Source organism: Gadus chalcogrammus, chromosome 18 (assembly GCF_026213295.1).
Source record: "Gadus chalcogrammus isolate NIFS_2021 chromosome 18, NIFS_Gcha_1.0, whole genome shotgun sequence".
NCBI lineage: Eukaryota > Metazoa > Chordata > Actinopteri > Gadiformes > Gadidae > Gadus > Gadus chalcogrammus.
The window spans coordinates 20,373,451-20,395,793 of NC_079429.1; the positions used below are offsets into that span (position 1 = coordinate 20,373,451).

A 22,343-nucleotide genomic window follows, 5' to 3' on the forward strand; every position below is an offset into this window, starting at 1 on the left:
ACTTCCTGTTTAAGATGACGCAATATGACGATTTTTGCGTAGAAGTAAGGAAGTGTAAGAGGGGAGGATTCTCGTAAGACTACAAGCAAGACTACCACTGACGCTACAGACCTATTAGAGCAGTGCCAGTGGGTGGGACCTCATCAGCCAAAACTAACATCCACAGCGTCTGAAGAAATGTTGTGTGAAATGATTTTCAAGCAGTCTTGCGGTATCAGCTTGGTAGATGAAACAGCGAGGTGTCCGATTGGTTCTCGTTCAGAACCGGTTCCGAGTCAACCGATTCCTTGGAATCATTCGCAAGCCTGCTTAACGATTCCGCTTATCGGTTCCGGTCGCGGCAAATGTGTCGTGACGTCACACACACACTGCTTTGATTTGGTTCAGAACGCAGCAAACAGGTCGCCGCCGAGGAAGAATCGCATTGTTTGTTCACACCAAACGCGACGGGGCGACAAGATCCCATACAAAGTGAACGTAGAGACGCGTATAAGGGCGAATTTTCGCGGGAGAAAACCGGCAACAAGTTTTTGTCGTGATGACAGCCAATCAGCGTTCAACAGCGTGATAACTGAGTGACATGTGTAACGTAACAGCCAATCAGCGTTCAGCCGTCAAACTCAGTGCAGTGCAGTCCGGGGTGAACTGCGGCATGGAGGAGAAAGTGATTGTTGCAGTTTGCGACTCCCGGAGCTCTATATATAATAGTATATAATATATTATAATTGTATATATAATATCACGGCCAACAGCTCTGTTGCCTCCGGAAGCTCTCATAGGGATTGGGCTTCTCGGGGTTTGTTTACCGGCATTGCTATGGTTTCCGGTCTTGTGTGTTCCAACGGTTTATTAGGTAGGCCCATCTAATAAATCTCTTGTCTAATCAATGCTTCATTTTGTTTATGTCAGTTGAATTTTGTTACAAGTTGAATGCAAATGAGCACTGTTAGCATTCCAAAAGGCACAAGCTCTTACTTGGCTGTTTTCAGTCTGTGTTTTTAGTTGTATGGCACATAATGATTGCATTTGGGCTTAAAAAGCCAAACATATATTTTTTCGTCTAGACCAATTGATTTGAAAATGTACAATTTCCTAATACTAGAAGCACTTCTGATTAGATATTAAAGAGTTGTAATACAAACAAACACATTTATACTTATTTTCTCACCCAATGAGAATCGATAAGAGAATCGATAAGGAATCGGATCGATAAGCAGAATCGGAATCGGAATCGGAATCGTGAAATTCTTATCAATTCCCATCCCTAATCGTGGTGCATGGTGGGAGTTGTTGTCTTCAAACCACAAGCGCCAAAAAGTCACTTTCTGCCTTTTCTCAGGCCCCGTCCACACAAAGCCGATTTCATGGCGAAACCGCAAAGGTCTTGTACGGTTCGGCCTTCCGTCCACACGAAGCCGGCGAATCCGCTGACCGAAACCGCGAACTTCTGAAACCACCCTCGGAGGTGGTTTCAATTCTACCCGGTTTCGTTTTGGATTCGTGTGGACGCCTGAAACTGACTGAAACCGCAAACCATGACGTCATCGCCCCCCCCCTTCGATCCTCTAGCCAATGACTGTTAAGCCCGCGGAGTCTCACCCTTTATGCGCATGCTCGCCTCTTTTCTTATTTATTTTCCTTCTGGATTTCTGTAGCAGAAGCAGCGCCCCTTATGGGCCTGGCTTGTGTACTACAGCGTTTCTACAGGTCTACCCGGTTTCGCTTGGCTTCGTCTTTACGGAGATACTTCGAAACCGGATAGATCGAAACCGTAACGGTTTCGCCCGTTTCGGCTTCGTGTGGACGGGGCCTCAGTCAAGACGGCACCAAATTAGAATTTTATTTTATTATTCGACTACATATAGGACCCAATTTCAATACATATTCATGCCTCCACCGGTGAAACGCTCCATTAAGGTCAAAGTGTCTGTTAAAAGGATGAAATAGTTGAGCAATTGTCTTTGTCATGTCTCCTGCCGGGGATTTGAAATTTATATAAGAACCAATAGAAACTCACAAAACTAACAGATGGAGTAGTTTGGCGATGATGGTGCTGTATGTGTTGTAATATATTATGAAAGGAACTAACCTGGTAATCATTAAATGTGTTTAGTGGACACTTTTATAAATTAAATAGAAAAACTGAAATATTCAGCGAGTGCATCCATTGTTAACATTGGTCGCCCCTTTGGGAGTGAAGACCTAACCTTGAAGGCCGTAAGAAGGCCGTTAATGCCACGCTCTTCAGAGCTGCACCTCAGGACAGATGCAAATGTAGAACACAGTTGGATTTTGCATCTAACCCAATGCATCAGTGTGTCTCTCTATGAAATGGTGGTGCCGGGTCAGCCATCTAGGTTTTTCATTTTGTTTTCACCGCATCGTGCTTCTTCTTTGGTTACCAGACTCCGGCTGAATTGTGGGATAGCGTAGTGACCTACCGTTGTATACTGTGGCGGTAGTACGCATTCGGAAACTGTTTGCCTACTACACAATGCGTACTGAGCATTCCGACGCGCTATATTTTTGACGTACTACAAAATGCCTACTATATAGCAGTCAAGTATGAGTATTCGGATGCAGCCAAGCCCAGTTAAGAAAGGATGCTGGTCCTCTGGCAATTGTGTTTGGTTATATTAAAAAGAAAAAAAGGCTTAGCCATAAATACAGTCAATAGGACGGGAGGGGACAGGCTTATTTCCTGAAACAATTCCATGGTAACGTCTCTGCCACCAGTCTGTAGGTGTAATTTGTAGACGGTCCCTAAAACAGGTAGCAGCCAGAACATAGATGTTGTTGCACAGACATCGATAGCAACATGTCTTTGTGATTTTTCTCGATGCGGTGTCCTAAACTGTCTTCAACATACAAAACCCGTAATGTAGTGCAATGGTGTTGATGAATTAAAGGAGACTACTTTTTGAGGGAGATGAACTCAAAGAGTATACATTTAATAAGCATGCAATACGAATAAGAAAAAGCATAATTATTAAAGTATTTGAATTGTTACATTATGTTGGTGCAACAGTTTGACCACTGTCCCTGTCTGTTTAACTGGCTATCAATAGCGCACATTGATGGATAGTGTATGAACAGCAAACCTTCAAGCATACAGTATATTCAAGCTCTTCATTCAGGCAACAAACCCTCACAAACAATCTCTCCCTCTCACCATGACACTGTACTGCAGACTAAAAGTGTCAAGGTGGGGCGTAGGGCATTAAATATGGTGTCAGGAAACACCTGCTGCCAATGATTGGTCCAATTTGGGCCAAACCATTTTCCCTTGTGTTAAAGGAGGACATTGACATTGGACATTAATGAGCAACAAGCCTAAATGCACTAGTGAAAATCACTGATCTACAAGATGAAATGAACTTTAACATGCATGCTGTATTATTGATGAGTTTTTCCATGGTTGAATCGCAAAATGCCACAGTATTATAATCCCCCTGTTGATTTGACCTGTCTAGTGGGAGGGGCCATGGGGTATAACAAGGGTGAGCTGCTGTGCTTCTGACAGTCTGCTGTATGCTGTTGCCAGAAGAGGTTGTCTGTGTTGAGCAGGGTGCTCAGCTCTCCACGAGATGCTAAATATCTACTGAGGTGATTTTTCCATTATGTTGTAAATTATGGTTAAATGCATTCAGTAATTGAGTTTAATTTGCGTTTGTTTTGCTAATGGATTATTTGATTTATTGACATTGATTATTTGAAGTACCGGTATTTGATTTTGAATATGCTTGATTTATTATAGAGAATATTTGATTATTGATTATTTGAATTGATTGAATTATTTGATTTTGGAATTGGTTTTGAATATGTTTTTATTTTACTATTTTCAGATATTTGGGTGTTGGCCTCCTCCTGTATGTTTTGCACTTATCTGACATTTTGGGGGAATAATGTTGTTAAAAACCGATTTGTAACTGTGTGCCTTGCCATCCTTTGGGTCTGAAAGTCCGGTTTATTAAGGATACATTACTTTCACCCGAGGCGGGGTGTGACAATTGGTGGCAGTGGTGGGATGGCAGGCCGCAGAGGCCTGGCAGAGCGAGAAGTGGGTTACGATCCTAAGTGTCAGTGCTAGCAATTACAGAGGAGGCTGAAGAGGTGGCCAATCCGAGGGCCATGGTGAAGGATTTGGATGGAACACCGAGGAGTCTGAAGAAGATGGTCAAGGTTATGAGAACTTGGGGGCTAGGCCTAAGCGGAACAAAAGGGTTCTTGAAAGGCTAGGTGGTCTGCTGAGCCACGAGGCCTACAACAATGCCAGGTGAACCTACACTGGTTGACATGTTCAAAAACGTTTTGATTGGCCAGCAACGTAGGGAGGGTGTATTGGTCCGTGAAATTCAGCAGTTAAAAACTGCCATTACAGTGCCTAACATAACCACCTCACCTGTTAGCCAAAATGCTAACCCTCCTCTTAACCTTCCTTCTGATGGTAGTCTTTGTGTGCAGACGCCCAAAGCCACTCCCAGATCTCAAGCTTCAACACCAAATCCTCCTCCGTCTCCGTCCAGAGGTTCTTCCAACAACCCTCTGCGTCCAGGTCCAAAGATACTTCCTTTGCAAGAGGGAGAGGACATTGAGAATTTTCTTGTGCGCTTTGAGCGGATTGCTCGCACCTGGGGCTGGCCTTGTGGGCTTGTCGGCTCATTCCTCTCTTGACAGATAAAGCCCTGGATGCCTACTCCGCGATGGAGGAAGACGACTCCAACGTCTACCCTAGCCTTAAAGAGGCACTCCTTGCAGACGTACAGACTTCAGTTCCGGTCAACCTACATTCCTCCTGGTGAATCTCGCAAGGAGACTTATAACAGACTCAAAGGACTCTACAGAAGATGGATCAAGCCAGAGCAGCGGTTCAAAGATGACATCGCCAAGCTTGTCATTCTTGAGCAAATGTTGCGCATGCTTCCCAACGTAATGAAGACCTGGGTCAAGGAACACGAGCCAGAAGATGGACTTACTTCGGCTAAGCTTGCAGGCCAGTACTTGAATGCTTGCAAGGTCTCAGAATGCCAAGGCAACAGAATACCCGAGTAGCAGCCCAAGGGGCAGCTGACGTGTATCACAAAGGAGGTGGGCACAGAGCCAGTGGTCCCGTGAGTGTTCCAGGCAACTTTGGGGAGAAGAAAGGATTCTCGAGACCAGGTCCTGTGAAGGATCTCATCTGCTACCCCTGTTAACAGTCAGGGCATTGGGCCGCAGTCTGTCCTTTGAAAGGGCCCAAACTGAAGCGGAAGACCTGGTATGACCAAAAAGCACGACTCAGGGTGCTACAGCCAGGTCAAAAGGTCATGCTCTTGCTTCCAACCTCCAGCAATAAGTTGCTAGCCCAATGGCAAGGTCCTTACTCCATTGCTAGACAAGTTGGACCTGTCACTTATGAGATCTCTTTTCCGGACAAAGGAGAGGCATCCCAGGTATACCACATCAACCTTCTAAAGGAATGGAAGGAGAGGAAAGGATCTGTGGAAGGAATGGACAGATTTTTTAGTGACACGGACACAAAATGCATGGGTTTACATTTCGTTCTATGCAGTACAAATATTGTCGGACAATCGTGCTCTGGGATAAGATTCAATAGATTAATCTTCGTGAGCATGAGCATGAAATGTTTTTGAGGAGGTCTGCTGTAAAAAACGGGAAAATCTGAGTATCCCTAATACACTACATCGATCCTTTGATGTATTCGTTATTTTGACACTAACATAACTAGAGGGTGCTCTGTACTATCTGCGCATACCTCTTCTGAAGTTGAAGAAAATATCCCAATTGAAAGGCTATGGATTGAATTTCGTTGTGTAGAACAAGAAATGTCTGAATGTTTGCGCATGAGGACGAAATCGCTTCATACCGGATTGAAATATGACATCTGTGATTACAGAGTAAACTGGCAGAACAGTATGGAGGTCAGTCAGACCATTTGTTGAGAAATCGCCTCTTTGCTACTGCTACCGCCAAAGTAACCGATGCTAAATACTGGGAATGGGTTAACCCAGTGGTGTAGTCTACGTGATACGCAGGTATACGCTGTATACACATTAGGAACGCACCAGGATTTGCGTATACCCGATTAAAAATGTGAACGGATAAGTATTAATCGTTTTGTGACAGATCTTTCACTTGTTTATTTTTCGCAAATACCGGTTGGGTATAACTGCAATAAAACACTTTTAGCAGGGGAAGTTATCTCCTACAATCACCATTCATAAAATTCCCCCTGCGCGCTCGCGCTCTGCCCTGTCTCTGTTACGAAGCGCGAAGCTGCCCCTGCATCTCTGCATGTTAGTTTGCGGGCCGAGCCCCTCCTTCTTGCACTGTGATTAGCAACCCACACAGATTGAAAGTTAAACGCGGGAACAATTGGCATAACAGTTAAAACAACTGGATAAAACGATAAAAAACACAACACAAATACATAAAGAGTCCCAGGCTACCTGCTACAATAACATTCAATATTATAATATGAAAAGCAAACTACACTATTTCAGTGTTTTAGTTAGTTTTAAAGGTCCCATGACATGCTATTTTATGTATTCTTTAATATAGGTATTAGTGGGCAACTAACACAGTATTCAAAGACGTTCCCGAAATTCAGCCGTGGTGCAGAGTTACAGCCACTCCGAGCCAGTCGCACATTGAGCTTCCCCCAAATGTGCTGTTTTGGTGTCTCTAGCTATAATGCAAATGAGGAGGAGCGAGGCGGGTCAAGGAGGAGGGTGGGGGTGTGGCCCTGAGCAGCTTGCAGCCACGGTACCATGCGCTCTGTTTACAGTGGATGTATCGCAATGGCGAGGCGCACACAGCCTTTAGCCGTGTTCTGTAAATATTCTAGAACACACGGGAGTCCTGGAGCTCTATATCTAAATATTATCATATAGCCTACACAGATATCTATATCATATAATATATATTATCACGGCCAAAAGCTGTGTGAGCCGATATTATGAATCTCAAACGATCGCGTTGGGTTCTCCGACGTTCCTGGTTCTTCAACGTCCACATCAATGTGAAGTAGACACTGTAACGCAAGTGTTTCTTGTCGGTTCTTTGACGTGTCTTGTATTTCCACAACAAGACTTTTGTGGGGGTTATCTGAGCCATGGTTGAGAAGGAATTGGGGGGGGAAGGAACTTTGGCTTTGACTCCCTCAAGAACATGAACCACGACATGGAAAGGGATTGTTGGCGGCGAATGTCTCCCGCTTGAGCCCCGCTGAGGGACCACCGCCGGAGGCGGAGGTGCCTAAGCGCTGCCCGGCAACGATCCCTTTCTCCTCCTTGTCGTGGTTCATGTTCTTGAAGGAGTCAAAGCCAAAGTTCCTTCCACCCAATTCATTCTCAACCTTGGCTGAGATAACCCCCAATACGAGTCTCGTTGTAGAAATACCAGAGACGAGAGTCCGACGTGTTATGCGCCATAACACCAAAAGCAGAACGGTTATCCAAATAACAAGGAAGTGTACAACACTTGCGTTACAGTCCTGGAACTCTATATCTAAATAATATCATATAATGCATATATATCTATATCATATAATACATATTATCACGGCCAAAAGCTGTGTGCGCCTCCAGACGATATTATGAATCACAAACGACTTTGTCGGGTTCTGCAACGTCTCTGGTTCTTCCACTTTCACATCAACCTGAAGTCGACTGAACCGCACGCTGCCGGCTGCCCGCTGCCGGGCGATGGTGCCTCGCGGCAACCGGCGGCATGTCGCAGTTCATGTACTTCAGCGAGTCAAAGCCAAAGTTCCTTTCCCCCAATTCCTTCTCAACCATGGCTCAGATAACCCCCACAACAGTCTCGTTGTGGAAATACAAGACACGTCAAAGAACCGACAAGAAACACTTGCGTTACAGTGTGTGCATTCACACACACACATGTGGCGCTAGCACGGTCGAGTCTCATTGGCGGACCAACGTCTCTGGGCAGGCCAGGCAGAGTAAGGGGAGGAGCTGAGATTCTTGGTGACGTCCTAAATACAGACATTCCAAATCAGCGCACTTGAGCCTCCGTTTTTTCAAAGGTGAGCAGAACAGCTAGTGCTCGTTTTACACCAAACGCAAGTTTTAGCCACTGGGGGACCATAGGCAGGCTAGGGGAACTCATATTTATGTTAGAAAACCTCATGAAGTAAGATTTTCATGTCATGGGACCTGTAAGCCTGGCCCAAAATCTACTGCTGCCGCTTAAATTGACCCTGCAGCAGCAGATGCCACTATCAGAGCTACGGAGACTAGCAAAGACACAACAGAAAAGTGTGTGTGTGTGTGTCCAGTCCTCCCATATTAATGTGTAAACCACAAAGTCAACAGAAGACAATGTTTTAATCCCACTGTACATCTCCTTTTTACTTTTAGATGAGAACCCCTGGCCAGCCTTTCGGACTGGGTGTCAGGCTAGGGAATTTAAAAACAGGCATCCATGGTTAGAGTGGAGGGAAAAAAAGTTAGGTAAATGTCAGCCAACATGCAGTTGGTATGCACAATTTTAATTCATAATGTTAATCACTAAGCAAATGAGAGTATAGCTAATTCATGGTCATTTTTAAGGTGCAGTAATTTCACACTTTTACACAATTCAATTACTGTAAGGTATGTAAGATAACAACAGTAAGAGCTAAAATTAGAGCAATTGAAAGAGTGAAACATTAGTCTCCTTTCATCTCCTTCTCATGCACCGGTTAGCCATGGTTGTGAACAGTTCATTAAATCCTTTTGAGTAGATTATGTCCTTGTTTAGCATGTGCTATTGCTACTATAGATATACAAAGGACAACTTGTCATTTTTGTGTTCTATTTGTTCATATTGTTATTAAAACTGATAAACCTATTCAGCTTTCCATGATTGTTGATAATCGTTATACTCTTAAATCAGCGGGTTGTAGACCCCTGCGTTGGTGAGTGTGGTGCGACACCCCATAAGCGCCACACACGAACACGTACCGGTGGGACGGGTTTGTACGAGGCTGGGAGGGAATCATCACAGTATACCCACTACAATAAAATAGACTACACCACTGGTTTAACCTAACAGTTGTTAGTGCTTAGCACTTGTCCATGAACATGTTAGGGTTGGCCTTACTGTACCAACAGCGATATATTGGTGTTTCTTTCTTCTGACAAATATACTAATGGTAATTTTATATTTGGATAAAAGCGTCTGCTTAAGGCCCTAAATGTAAATGTAAACTATTACCTTACTATTATAGTTTACTGTACCTAAGTAAAGGAAAGCAGCTAAGCTTCCCTGAAGAAAAACAATGCAAATAACTATAATGGCTCTTAAACTGAGCTAAGCTTCCCTCTAAATATGACAGATTTCCCGCTTTAGGGACCCATCGTTGCAGAGAGACAAATCCTGTGCGCTATCGACCAGCTGAGGGTGTTGGATGGAGACATATGGTGGAGGGAGATCCCAGCGGTGCTTAAGAATGTTAATTCCTTCATATCGGATAATTCCAGCACCAGGTTGAGATATGAAACATTAGTAGAACCAGCTGCTGCTGCTTGCATTCCCTGTCTGAGTATGCTGGCGAATGTATTGGTTACTATGAGGGGATCAGAGCCCCTCAGAGTGCCAGCCGTCCTACCCACCAGGTGACAGACAAGAGAGTGTCCTCATTCACCAGGTAGATGTTCAAATCAGCCTGATGACAGTTACTTGTGACAGTTAATGCTACTTATTTTTACTTACTTTCACTTACTTACTTTTTTGTTGTAGCCTACTTATCTTTATTTACTTTATCTTGCATTGTTGCTGCTGTGTGGCTGTTGAGGAACAAAGCCTAAGAATTGTACTCTTGTGTACCAGTAAGATGTAATAAAAGTGATTCTGATTCTGAGGCTCAATGTTCGAGTTTTTAGTTTCCTTCAACCTCAAAAAATGGTGAGTTCAAGATTGCTGTTGTGATTCTCATCCTCGATTTGTCCTTCATATCCAGTGTATCAGAACACTTTATAATTAAGTTTAAATGTAAACACAAGTAGCGTTCTGTTTTTCCAAAGCTAAACCTTCACAAGTTTCAAATGTATCATAGTGAGGGAAACCATCATTACTATGAAGAGAAGGCACTCAGATTGTCCTGAAATAATCGCAGCTCTTGAAACCGTCACATCAATCCTGATGTTTGAGTAAAGTAATTGATAAGAATTTGATTCAATAAAGTGATGTCAGTGTATAAAAGATCAGAATGGTTTCCGTCGTACCGTTTCATTAAATTTGAGTCAAACGCAGCGGGAGATTAAAATAAATGAAAAATGGAAATCAGTGGATGTAGTCATCTGCTTAATTCCCCAGAGCGGATGAGTAATAAATAGGAAGTCACTGACCAGTCATCCTGTGCATATCAAGTATGGAACCGTACTTTTCCAGAACTTTTGGAGTCCTTGTAAAGCTTTTGAAATGTGTACTACTTAGTCCTTTAGAGTCCAATTTTGTTCAAACTGATAAGAGGGCCTTACAGTGATGTCATGTCATTAATGAGGTGAAGCATCCTAATCAAGGATGACACACCCTAACCACGCGACGGGCCTGGCCCTATTCTGCACTCAGCAGACCTATGAGTTCAGGGTCCTAAGAACGTTGATTTCCATCATTGAGGCGGAAGTGTCCATCGTCTTATTTGGGAATAGAAACCAGGCTGCCCAGTCAGTGCTGTAGTAATGTCCAGAGGGCTGTTTGGAAGAGGACCCCAAAGTGTAAATGTATATTTAAGAAAACTATAGTAAAAATAGAATAAAGGTTGTCTGATCTGTCACTCCAATCAGGATCAAACGTTATGTGTTTTTGGCAGTTCAAATGGGGATGAACAGTATTTGGGTTGTTCCAGTGGGGATGGTTGCAACATTGCAACAGGTGAGAAAGGTCTGTTGTCAGATGATGCTGCACTGAGAATAACCTCTGACCTAAAACAGACTATTGTCTTACTTAAGATAGCAAAGATCTCAAGGATGTACAAGATGAACCTTGCAGCTCTCTACTAAGAATCTGAAGGTCCTGGACTTCATAACAACACAGTTTCAGTCAATATTCTATCTTAGTTATTCTCCAAGTTCATACATTTGAGGTAATTTCATGTTGGGTCGCCTTTCCTCATCCCAACCACAGGTATGTTTAGTAAATGGACCCGATTCGTATTCATATGCATCTACTCTCAGGGCTTTGAATCAGTTTTTACAAGCCCTTTACTGTCATTATAACTATACAAAATGGAGGCAAGTAGGTCAAGACAGCACTCCTCTTAGTACAACAATACCATTGTTTTCCTTCTTGATATAATGATTTTGGCTGGAAAGAAACGTTTTTTTTTGTGCAAGTGAACGACCAAAAGGCACAAACAAAATTGTCAATCGCAGAGAATACAGATTACATGGTTGCTGATGTGGCTCAGATTGCATCCTATGTGTGTGCTTGTTTGCACATGCCTTTGCACGTGCAATTGCCTGCCCTCTTCACTTGTCCTGTCCTGAACCCTCATAGCGTCATGATTCATTTCATCTATGCAATCAAAGCCCAGAGCGCTGAGGAGCCTAAACCTTCACATCACCTTGTTGTCGTGATACTTAATCTGCCCATCAAGATCTGAGCTCTGCACCGCAACATGTTGATTCATACCATTGTACATGAAATAAGGGTGTCTTCCAACACCGTGTGTCAAAGCAACGGTAATTTAAAACTGAAGAGCTCCTTAAAATAAAACCGATTGTCACATTCTCTTATTTGGAACAAATAAGGGAATAACTACTTAATGCTCTTGGGAATGTATACTTTATTAACATTACATAATTACCATACCATCGCTTTACACTTCAATGTGTTTTTGAAAGCAATAAGCAGGCTGAACTCAAGATGTAATTATTGTTGCATTATAAATACACAGACAATGTTCTTACAGAACGAGTAGTAAATAACTTTATTGTATCAAGTTTATACTCTATTTGTATTTGTTGTGTCATTCCTAGCTAATTAGGTCTCTCCCTTAGCAGCCAAGTGGCATTATTTGTAGCTACACTCAAAGCTATTTCGATTTTCACATGTTGAAATGATTAATTAAAAAAAATAGACTGGTGAATGTGTGCGTCTTATTCTTGAGGATCCTCCAGGAACCTTGTATCATAATGCAGTTAACTGTTAACGGTATAACCTTAAAAATAAGTGAGCTCATCGTTTAATCATTTTAACTTCCGCACTATTATTGATGCCTCTTTACAATATACAATATGGCCTTTGAAGCTCAGCAGTATGTTAATGTTCCCTTCGTTACCAAAGAACCCAAGAACCAAAATACTCGATGTGAAGAATGTGACGAGGCATATTATTGTTTAATGTCAAACAGTTGACAGAGTTATGGGATATTAACCACTTTGAATGTTCCTGACTCTGACTACTGTCTGGCAGAACTAAATAAAACTATATTTACAGCTCCAAATATAGTACACGTTTGGTGTCAATGGTTTGTTGTCGGTGACCCCCGCTTGACAGCTATTTCAATTGTCCATATATTATAAGAATCAGAATCAAAGACAGAATCAGAAACAGAAACTGATTTACTGCCCAGTCACACACAAGGGATTTGTCTTGGCCCTGGTGGTGCATAACAATTTTTGGGGGATTTTCAGTTGACATTTTAATTTTTGGAATAATAGTAACTTTATAATTTGTCCCCAAGTTTGACAGCATAGGGTATCGTAGGCTCTTTGGGCAATTAAAGTGTGATTATATTATTAAATAACAACGTGAAAAAGAATGATATAGTTCTCCTTCACACTGGAACATTTGAACATGATTTAAATAAAATTTCTAATGATAAATTGTGACATTATGAATGATCTCTATGCCCTTCAAGCCTTTCTTAATGATACTATTGACTGGATAAAAAATAAAGAAAAATAAACATAAATTAAACTTCTTGACATCAATTATTCTTTCGCAATATTCATTGTATTACGTTTTAAGTTAATGATGACAAATGAGTGTTAAGTGCAAAGTATGAGTTGCTCTAGAGAGGGTTGAAAAAAAAAAAAACAATCGGATTCAAGCCAGCTCACCATGACGTGGCTACTCTGTTAACTTGTTGTTTTCAACTCAGCTGACTCATCCCCAGTTTCCGTGGCAACGGTGGGGTCTCACGCGGTGGATATGAGTTTGGATCTTTGATGGAGGGTGGGGGAGGGTGAGGTGGTCAGGGCGGAGGGTAAATCTCGCTGGATCATTGATCAAACAAACAACTGGCAGTGTTGAAGGACGGTTAAACATGGTTTATGTTTGTATGGGGGGGGTGTGGTTGTGTGTGTGTGTGAGAGAGAGAAAGAGAGAGAAAGAGAGAGAAAGAGAGAGAGAGCGAGAGAGAGAGAGAGAGAGAGAGAGAGAGAGAGAGAGAGAGAGAGAGAGAGAGAGAGAGAGAGAGAGAGAGAGAGAACCTGTTTGTGAGTTAAGCTCACCCTGATTACCAGTGTGAGAGGATGATGAATAAAGACACATTATAACTGTGTTATAATGAACCTGTGGAAATGATTATTAATGTTGCTATATCCGTCAGAGATGCTTTGGGAAGCTGTCAGAAATCCATAATTTAATCCTGGTTTGGTTAGTTAGAGGATCATTTATTTTGGTTGAAATTAATTACGGCCCGGACTTCATGATCAGTTTATGCCCCAACTGAGATTTACGCAATGCAGTCATTTTCATTGCAGTCGGTCTCTATTTGCATCACAGTCACACACCGAAATGGCGTAAAACCACGTTGGTCAACAGAGATAAACGTAGTAGTTTTACTATAATGCCTCGTAAAATCTGACATGCCTAGGTTTCTTTGGCCTATTCTTTTCTATAGGCCTTCGTCCACGTAATGTAAAAACAAACAAGACAAGGCTGACATATTCTCAGTGGAAAATGCAATATTCTAATATAGATTCGGCATTAAAATGTATTGTGATTATCTTCATTCAGTGAATGTATTTAAACTGCTAGTGGCGTTTTTTAATGCTTATTTGGGGGTTTTGAGGGACTATCCACTATCTGGGTAGGCTATATTCTGTTATAACCTAAATCACATATTTTATTCAACGACATATTTTACAAACATGTGGGGCAATGTTCCTAATTTGTGTTCTGAATCCCCCCCTCCCACAGTAATCGTATATATCTATATGCGCATGATTACGATCTATGGCCATTATTTCATTTTCTGTAACATATTTTTGTGGAAGATACACAAGACGAGTTCCGTGTAAAGTGCAAACCACAGCACACTCGTAACCATATCTGATTTGAGCAAAATTCTCATTGCAAGCTCCCTATTTATGTCTGGTGTACCCCTACTGTCCACAAGCACCCCCTCCCCCATCCCCTTATGGATATGGAGAATTGTTGCTACGCCCCAGTGGTGGTGGTGTCCTATGTATGAAAGAGGGCCTAGATGTATACTGCAACAATCAATAGGGAGACTAATACCCATCCAACATGCATATCTTCGAATCAGGCCTCTCTCTTTCATAAAGACAAGTTATAAACCCTTTTTATCCCATAAGGTAAGTGGTGCTCGCTCCTTTTGACCTTTTGACTTGAACAACTTGTCCATATACCAGCTGTGTCTACACACGTGAATTTCCATCTCATGCATTTCCTTCTCCATCCCACCAAAAGTGGGGAACTATTAACTGACCGCTGCTTTATTCCCATTTGTACTACAGTGAATTTAGATTTATTTCTAGCCACGGTTGGTGTTTCTCATGTGTTTCAATGGAGAATTCGACGATGCGGAATAAGCCTTTCCTGTAGGGCGAGAGCCCTCCAATTTTATCAGAGCCTAATGCCCTGATTCATGTAAAGAAACCAACCGTCTCTATCTTATTCACAAGTCATTCTAGGCTCCCATTCATGGGGTGTTTCTGAAATCTTTGTATGACCTCTCAGGGAGGGATGAAATCTCCTCCGGTGGGGCTAGAATCCGGTGGGGCTAGCACGCTAGTGTCCTTTAGGGCCTTTTTGATATAAAACAAAACCACACACTTGAGCTCATTCCCAAGTGTACTAGATCCCTAGAACAACTCATCAATTTAATCACTTCTGGTTGGAAAGTTTGTGCGTGTGCATGTGTGCGATACCCAGTACAACAAACGCTGGTATTTCCTCCTACCACTCTTACGGTTGGTTTCTACGGTTAACTATCCATAATAATCAACACACTATAATCAAAGTGAGTTGAATCTGCTGGTGCATCTTGAACCTGAATGTTATTTATGGGGCTGAATTCCAAAACTATTCCCCTCATCCTGCTTCCTGTTGCTCGCTCACTGTATTGTCGTGCATCTACCAGCAGCGTTAAGTGATATTTTGGGACAGCTAAGCTACTTCAGCGTCATTAAAGACAATGGCCACAAGACAATGAAAAAAAATCGATTAACGATTCCTGTTTAGGGATCACTAAAGTGTCCTCGTCAGGGAGCTAATTTAACGGTCGCTTTAGGCTGCTTCTTTAGCTTACTATATATTGAGACAGAAGGTGTGATCAATGAGTTTAAGGAAGCCGGACCTTTGAATGGATTGTTTTTTATTCTGGTGACTTGCTAAAATATCCTCCATGTTGTGAGTGTAGAAGGAGTGGTGTGAGTGTTTAGGGAGTAAGTGGCTGGTATAGGATGTTCTGGAGAAGTTCCATTTCTTAGTCTTCCTAATTTCTCTTAGTATACTAGGCTCCAAATCTCCAGCTGGAAAGTGGTGTCAGTCCAAGTGTGTGTGTGTGTGTGTGTGTGTTTTCGGGTAACGAGTACTTTTCACGTTGCTTTTTTAATTTTTTTAAATATTTGATTTAGAATTCTACTCTTTACTCAATTACATTAAACAAAATTTGTTCAAAATCTCTTTACGGGCGCAGCCATTCAGTTGGGAGCGTCATCACTGCTGACGGTCTACTCTCAGATTTTTGAAAGATGAAAACAAAATGGGGGAGTGCCTTCGAGAAATGCCGCAGGAAAGCTGGGAAATCTTCGACTTTCGACTCAGAAGTCTTGCGTTTGAGGATTCAGGAACAGACCAGACGGTGAAATCGCCGGGCGTGCCAAGCCTCGACCGAACTGGCTTGGCAGTGTAGAAAGGCCTTATGCTGGAGAGAGGGCAGTAGTGCGCACCTAAAAAAGCAGCCAACCACTTTTAAAACACTTTACACGACACAACACACACACACGCACAAACACACACACCACGGCGGGTGCTGATTGACCACGCGCACACACACGCACAATACACACACCATGGCGGGTGTTGACTGACTGCACGCACACAAAACTCTGTTCCTAGCCTACTCACCGTTAGAAGAGCTGTAGGCGAAGTAGTCTCATCAGAGACTCTACTTGCGTTAGACAGCAAAGTCTCAGAGCTTGGCGTCTTAAATCTTTTGTGGACTTTTGTCAACAGCTCCTTTCTTTCTCTACGTGCAGTATCACACAAAAAGAATAATGTCGGGTCGCCATGGTTGTTGTATATAAGCCTATAGAGGGGGGTTCCGTTTCATTCAATATTGCATAGTTTCCAATAACTGGCAAGCCTATCAGTTTACGGGGGTCGGCTTTGCTCAGGATGTAGAACAGTTGTCCTGTAACCGAAAGGTTGCTAGTTCAATCCCCAGCTCCCCCTAGCTGAGTGTTAAGTGTCCCTGAGCAAGACACTTAAGCCTAAACTGCTCCTGACGAGCAGGCTGTCGCATTGCATGGTTGACTCTGCCATCGGTGTGTCAATGTGTGTAAGTCGCTTTGGATAAAAGCGTCTGTCAAATGCCCTAATTGTAATTACCGTGGCAAGTGTGTCTCTAACCTTCCGGGAGTAGTAGTAGGATTAGATACAATTAAATTAAAAAACGGTGGTGAAAGAAAAACAAATTCACTGTATCCGGCCCTTTGCATTTAAACTAATAGATTTTCGAGATTAAAAAAAAAAAAAAAAAAAAAAATCATATAACTTCAGAATAATCTGCCGGGCCAGATATTATGTCTTATATTATATTATGTTGCCGACCCCTGACGTAGAGTTTATAGAATTCTTAAGATACAATGTTACACAGGCTCTTTATTCTGCAGACCACTCTACAGCTTGTTCGTCGTTGTTGTGTCTGGCTGTGAGTGTGCGTGCATGCTATGCGTAGGCTGGTCGACAGAATCGTCACTTCCGGGCGACATGGGGATAAAAACAAACAAAAATTGAATTTTATTTTTATTTTATTTATTATTATTTTTTGTTTGTTTTTTTATTTTATTTATGCTGCGTTTTATTATCCATCCGTCTCGGAGGTCCGAGGACGTTGCCTAGCAACACGCACGAAAACGCCCCTTTTCCTCGGACGGCGAACTCGCCATCTCGGTTGAACTCAGTGGTGACCGAGCAAAATTCTGAGACAGAATTCAAGATGGCTGCGCCCAGTGTGACTTGAAGCATGAACTGTTTTCATTGTGCTTGGACCGCTTTGGTGGTTTAAATGGCAATTTCAATCACTCGTATTACTGCAATACCTTACTGCGTCCGTGTCTCTGCCTATGGCCTGTAGCCTACCTATTTTGGAGCGCCTGGTACTCTGCCAATGCTACCGCAACAATAGCTTTCCGGGTGGCGTCCATGATTTCCTCCAACGACCGAGCGAAATAATAAAACGCTTTAAGTGTGGGCGTGGCGTCAGATCCGAGATCCGAGTCGGTTCGCAGAGAATACTAAAACGCACCATTATGCCTATTGTTTTTATTGAGCAGGCTAAACTGTATCGTGCTGCTATGATGCCATGCTATGTGTGCTATGATGTCACAATGTCACGATGTTTACGTAGCTGCCGCGGCGATCGACATCCGGCCTACCATAAGGGTACTGTCGGCGGTGGAAACGCGACCTCGGAACTGAGCTGGGTTATACCGCCCACTCCCTACCGGACTGAGACGAACCGAACCGAACCCTCCGGTGGAAATGCGCCACTAGAGTGAGTGCGCCCTAAGACACACACCACATATACACTGAATCCAATCAAGGCTACAGTGTTCGACTCCCAGTCAAAAGGGTATTGAATCCAGTCCACATGTATGCCCCCTGACCGGTAGAACCTTGTGCTGTATGCTGACTCAGTGACATTTTACCTTAAAGGGGTGATATCATGCTTTTCAACCCCTCCCTTTGCATTAGTTATATGACGTATGTATACATTTTCTAGGTCTGCTTGACTAGAGAAATCAAAGTCTGAGCCAGGGGGAGAATTCGCTTCCACCGAGAATGCCCCTCAATAAGTGTGTGAAACTGCGCTCAAACTTCACTTCGTTAACAGTGTAGAATGTGCAGTGGGCAGTGCTGAAGTGCAGCAGTCCTGCCTCCCGGCTACCCCGCAATCTTCACAACTTCTCGATGAAGTGAATTTGCTGACACAGCCGCAAAGGGTTCGACCAATCACAACAGAGTGGATGTGCTGTCCAATCACAGCAGACTGGGCTACTCGGGAGGGGGGGCTTAAAGTGACAAGATACAAAACAGAACATTTCTGAAAGACGCTGAGTTTGTTTTGTAGAAATAATACAGTGTGAGAATAATAGAGGGTAAATCTAACATACAGGCATGTAACCCTATTCAAGTGTAACCCCCAAATGCAATTATTCACCCTAAAAAAGTATGATATGGGATCTGTAATCACTGTAAATGGCTGTGGATGAGGGGCACAACCACGGCGTGTTGGTGAGGCGTGGTGTGGAAGGTGTGCTGACCGTATGGCGTGGTCCATGCGTGACACGGTAAGGTAGGCGGCCAGGTTGGCGGTGTAGGAGGAACACACGATGAGGGTGAACAGCCACCAGCTGCCCATCACGATCCTCAACGCCACCGAGCCCGCCACGCTGTCCCCCCCTGCAAAGAGAGAGACAGAAAGACGGAGAGAGTGACAGAGAGAGATTTTTTTATTGTAGGAGAGGAAACAGGTGAGGGAACCAACTTTATACTTCATCCCACTATATGCCCAGGGTAATATAACATGATAAAATGTAATATATTACAAGGGTGGAATGGAAAGGACTCATGCAGATGGCATATAAACATACTAACATAATAACTGCAGTAGCAGGGGTGAAGAACAAAATATAAAGACCACTAAACGAATGACTCCACAGTCTAACAAAACCAGTAGTGAGAGGGTTTCCCTACACAGTAGGATATCCGATTAAAGGCTGTTGGGCCAGTGGGTTCATGGGGGGATAACGCATAGTGTCCAGGATGTAAGAAACAGACTTCCTTTCATATCAGACACTGAGCGGTTGAACAACCTAAAAAAGTTTACAGAATCACATTCACATTACATTAAGGGCATTTGGCAGACACTCTATCCAAAGCGACTTACATTAAAGCTGGGATCTACGATCCTGGAGAGCTAGCATGATTTGAAATTAGCTTCTCCTCTGAGTTCCGTCTATCCCCCCCCCCTAACCCCCCCCCCCCACACACACACACACACAGGTGGAATGTTGTCCGAGCTGAATCTAAATGCTTTTTCAGCTTCGGAAAAAGCATTCCTTTTCTTTGCCTTTTGAGAAGGGTGAGTGGGTCCAAGTACCGGTGGAAGTGGAAACTTCTGCTGACTCTTCTCTGCCACTGTACCTCCAGTAGCACCCTCTGTCGGCGATAACGTGCTTTGAGCTCAGGAAAGGAGGCTTGTGATTGGTTCTTTCGATTTGGACCGAATGGCAGTAATTGGACAGAATTTTTACAGGATTATACCAGCTACAGAATTTGTGGGGTTTTCATTACTTTTTCAGTGCCCATAAGTTATTTATTGCTGTCGGGGTGTAAAAATCATTTTAAACAATATATTAAAAAGTGCATATTGCAGGATAAAGAACACGCTGCCTTTAAGTACATTTGTCTGAAGAAAGTGACAATATATCACTGTTGGTACAGTAAGGATGTTCATAAAACAAAATGCAAAGTAATAACAATCGTTAGGTGAACCTATTCCCTGAATACAACAAAGATAGCCCAGGTAAGATGCTACACAACTAAAAACTATGACTAAGTACGACACACAATAAATGCGTACATTAAGTGCCAGGACGTACAACATTAAATAAGTTTATATAACATACAATAAATACAAGGTTGTAAATCACAGTCAACATTGTTGCATCATAACTTATTTATATCAAAAAGAAAGCGAATATCTTCCAATGTTAATCAAGCCAGTGAAAAGACAGATTGATGCAAAACTCAACCTCACACAGCCGAATTAAGAGTATGTGCTTTGTCCTTCAACAAACAACTTAAGACATCATAACTTGGTCAAATTTCAACCGTTTACCATCATGCAAACAATTAAACAGATCTACACATTTACAAAAACAGAATTTCGATATAATTTATACTTTATTTAGAATCTAGTTTTAGTTTCGTACCGGAAACGTTTTCAGTTGGTTTCATTGAAGCCGTCTGGTCAACGTCTGACAATTCAACACATCGTAAGTTACAAAATCATTTTTTAACAATTTACCTTCGTTCAAACCATTGAACAAAACTACACATATGTGTCTTCAATAATATCTAAACGAAATTTCAATAGCTTTTATACTTTTTTCAGAATCCCAGTTTTTGTTTCTTAACGGCATAGTTTTCAGTTGCTCTCACTGGTTTGCGGTGACGCCAGAGCGTGAGGACATTCATGCACGCACACGCGCGCACACACACAAACACACACACACACACACACACACACACACACACACACACACACACACACACACACACACACACACACACACACACACGCACACACGCACGCACACACGTACGCGCATACGCACACACACACACACACACACCAGCAGTGCACGGCAATACATTTGACCTTTTACATGTCTGCATTTTTAGCAATGCTTCGCGCTTTTCATTCAGCTGTCACTTTATTTGTTTCCAACCACTTACATTTTCTTAAATGGTGTGCATGTTTACTCCATTTAGACTTTTGAACTTTTGTTGAAATCTCTTCACTTGATTTAAGCCATTTAACGTTTCTCTATGTCTTATGTGGCTTTATTAAAAAATATTTTCAACCTCACTTTGTACTACAGCACTCACTGCATTTTCTGCAGGAAATGCATTTTCTAGTTCATAATTGAGTTTCACTTTTTGTGTGTTTTGCTAGCGGATGGCGCCGTTGATTGGGGTTTATGTTAAGTGGGTGTATGGATTCCGCAACAGATCCATGTTTTCTAGCCTCCAAAAAAACAACGACTTCATACCGTCATGTTATCAAAGCAACCTATATCCACGTACCACAGTGTAAGTAAACACGTCACGCCTATCACTAAATATAACAGACTGCGATAATTGATGTGTGTTGCAAAACATTGTTTTTCCACGCAGGACGAAAGCCATCTTGTCAGGAGCGGTCAACGTGAGGCATCGTGCTCAGGGACACCTCGATATTCAGCTAGGAGGAGCCGAGGATCGAACCAGCAACCTTCCAGCTAACCCACTCTTCCTCCTGAGCCGTTCGACTTCAGAGTCCTAAGTTCCTGTTTTGGAGACTGAGGGGCATTACAAGGACAGGGATTTGCCCTACGAACTGGGTCTCGAGTTGCTCTATCTATCTGCAGCAGCAGAGAGCGTAAGGACAGGTATTTGTTGTTGGTGGGAACAGTGCCAGAGCCGGGAAAGACGGGCGAATGCGTGGCCAGAATTTATCACGAATCATTAGACCTAGAAGTGCGTCTCCCCAGCAACCTGGCAGACCGGGGGAGGTGAGGGGGCCAACACAAATATTCATAGGGCGATATCGGGATGCTCACTCAGTCTCACACACAAAAGGTACAAAATTTCACCCAGTCGTTCTCTCTCTCACACACACAGACACACACACACTCCAATGAACATAAACAAGTCTCACATGCAAATAGATTCACTTGCATTGATAAACCCAATAGCATAGGTTTAGATTCCGCTGGGGACGCGTCCCCACCAGTTTTCGTCAAGATTCATTGTGTACCCACCACAAAATTGAGTTGAATTATTATGGAATATTACACAGGTCTTCTCAATGCCGTGGAACGCTCCGTTCACTTGCACTGGCTCTACACAACTTCCAGCGGTGAATTATGTTTCATAATTCACCATTGCTAAGTATAATTGACCGCTGTCAAGGAAAACAAAGGAGTCAGTCTCTTGTTGACACAAAGTGACTTTTGGTCATTCTTGCTTTGCTTGAATTCTGGAATAATTGTGGGGGGCAGTGCATGAGTTTTGGTCAGAATGCCTGATGTAGGCTAGATTTGATGGAATGCGTGTTGTGAATTGAGAACAGCCAGCTCATGATGTGA

General features: G+C 42.8%; 1 protein-coding gene across 1 annotated transcript in view; it reads right to left on the reverse strand.

The window, feature by feature from the left end:
* Positions 1-22,343, reverse strand: part of LOC130371465 (glutamate receptor ionotropic, delta-1-like) — a 660,658-nt gene that overhangs the window by 12,459 nt on the left and 625,856 nt on the right. The window contains exon 13 of the mRNA XM_056577249.1: positions 18,750-18,888. Coding sequence (XP_056433224.1) covers positions 18,750-18,888 — 139 coding nt within the window. The remainder of the gene's footprint in view (positions 1-18,749; positions 18,889-22,343) is intronic.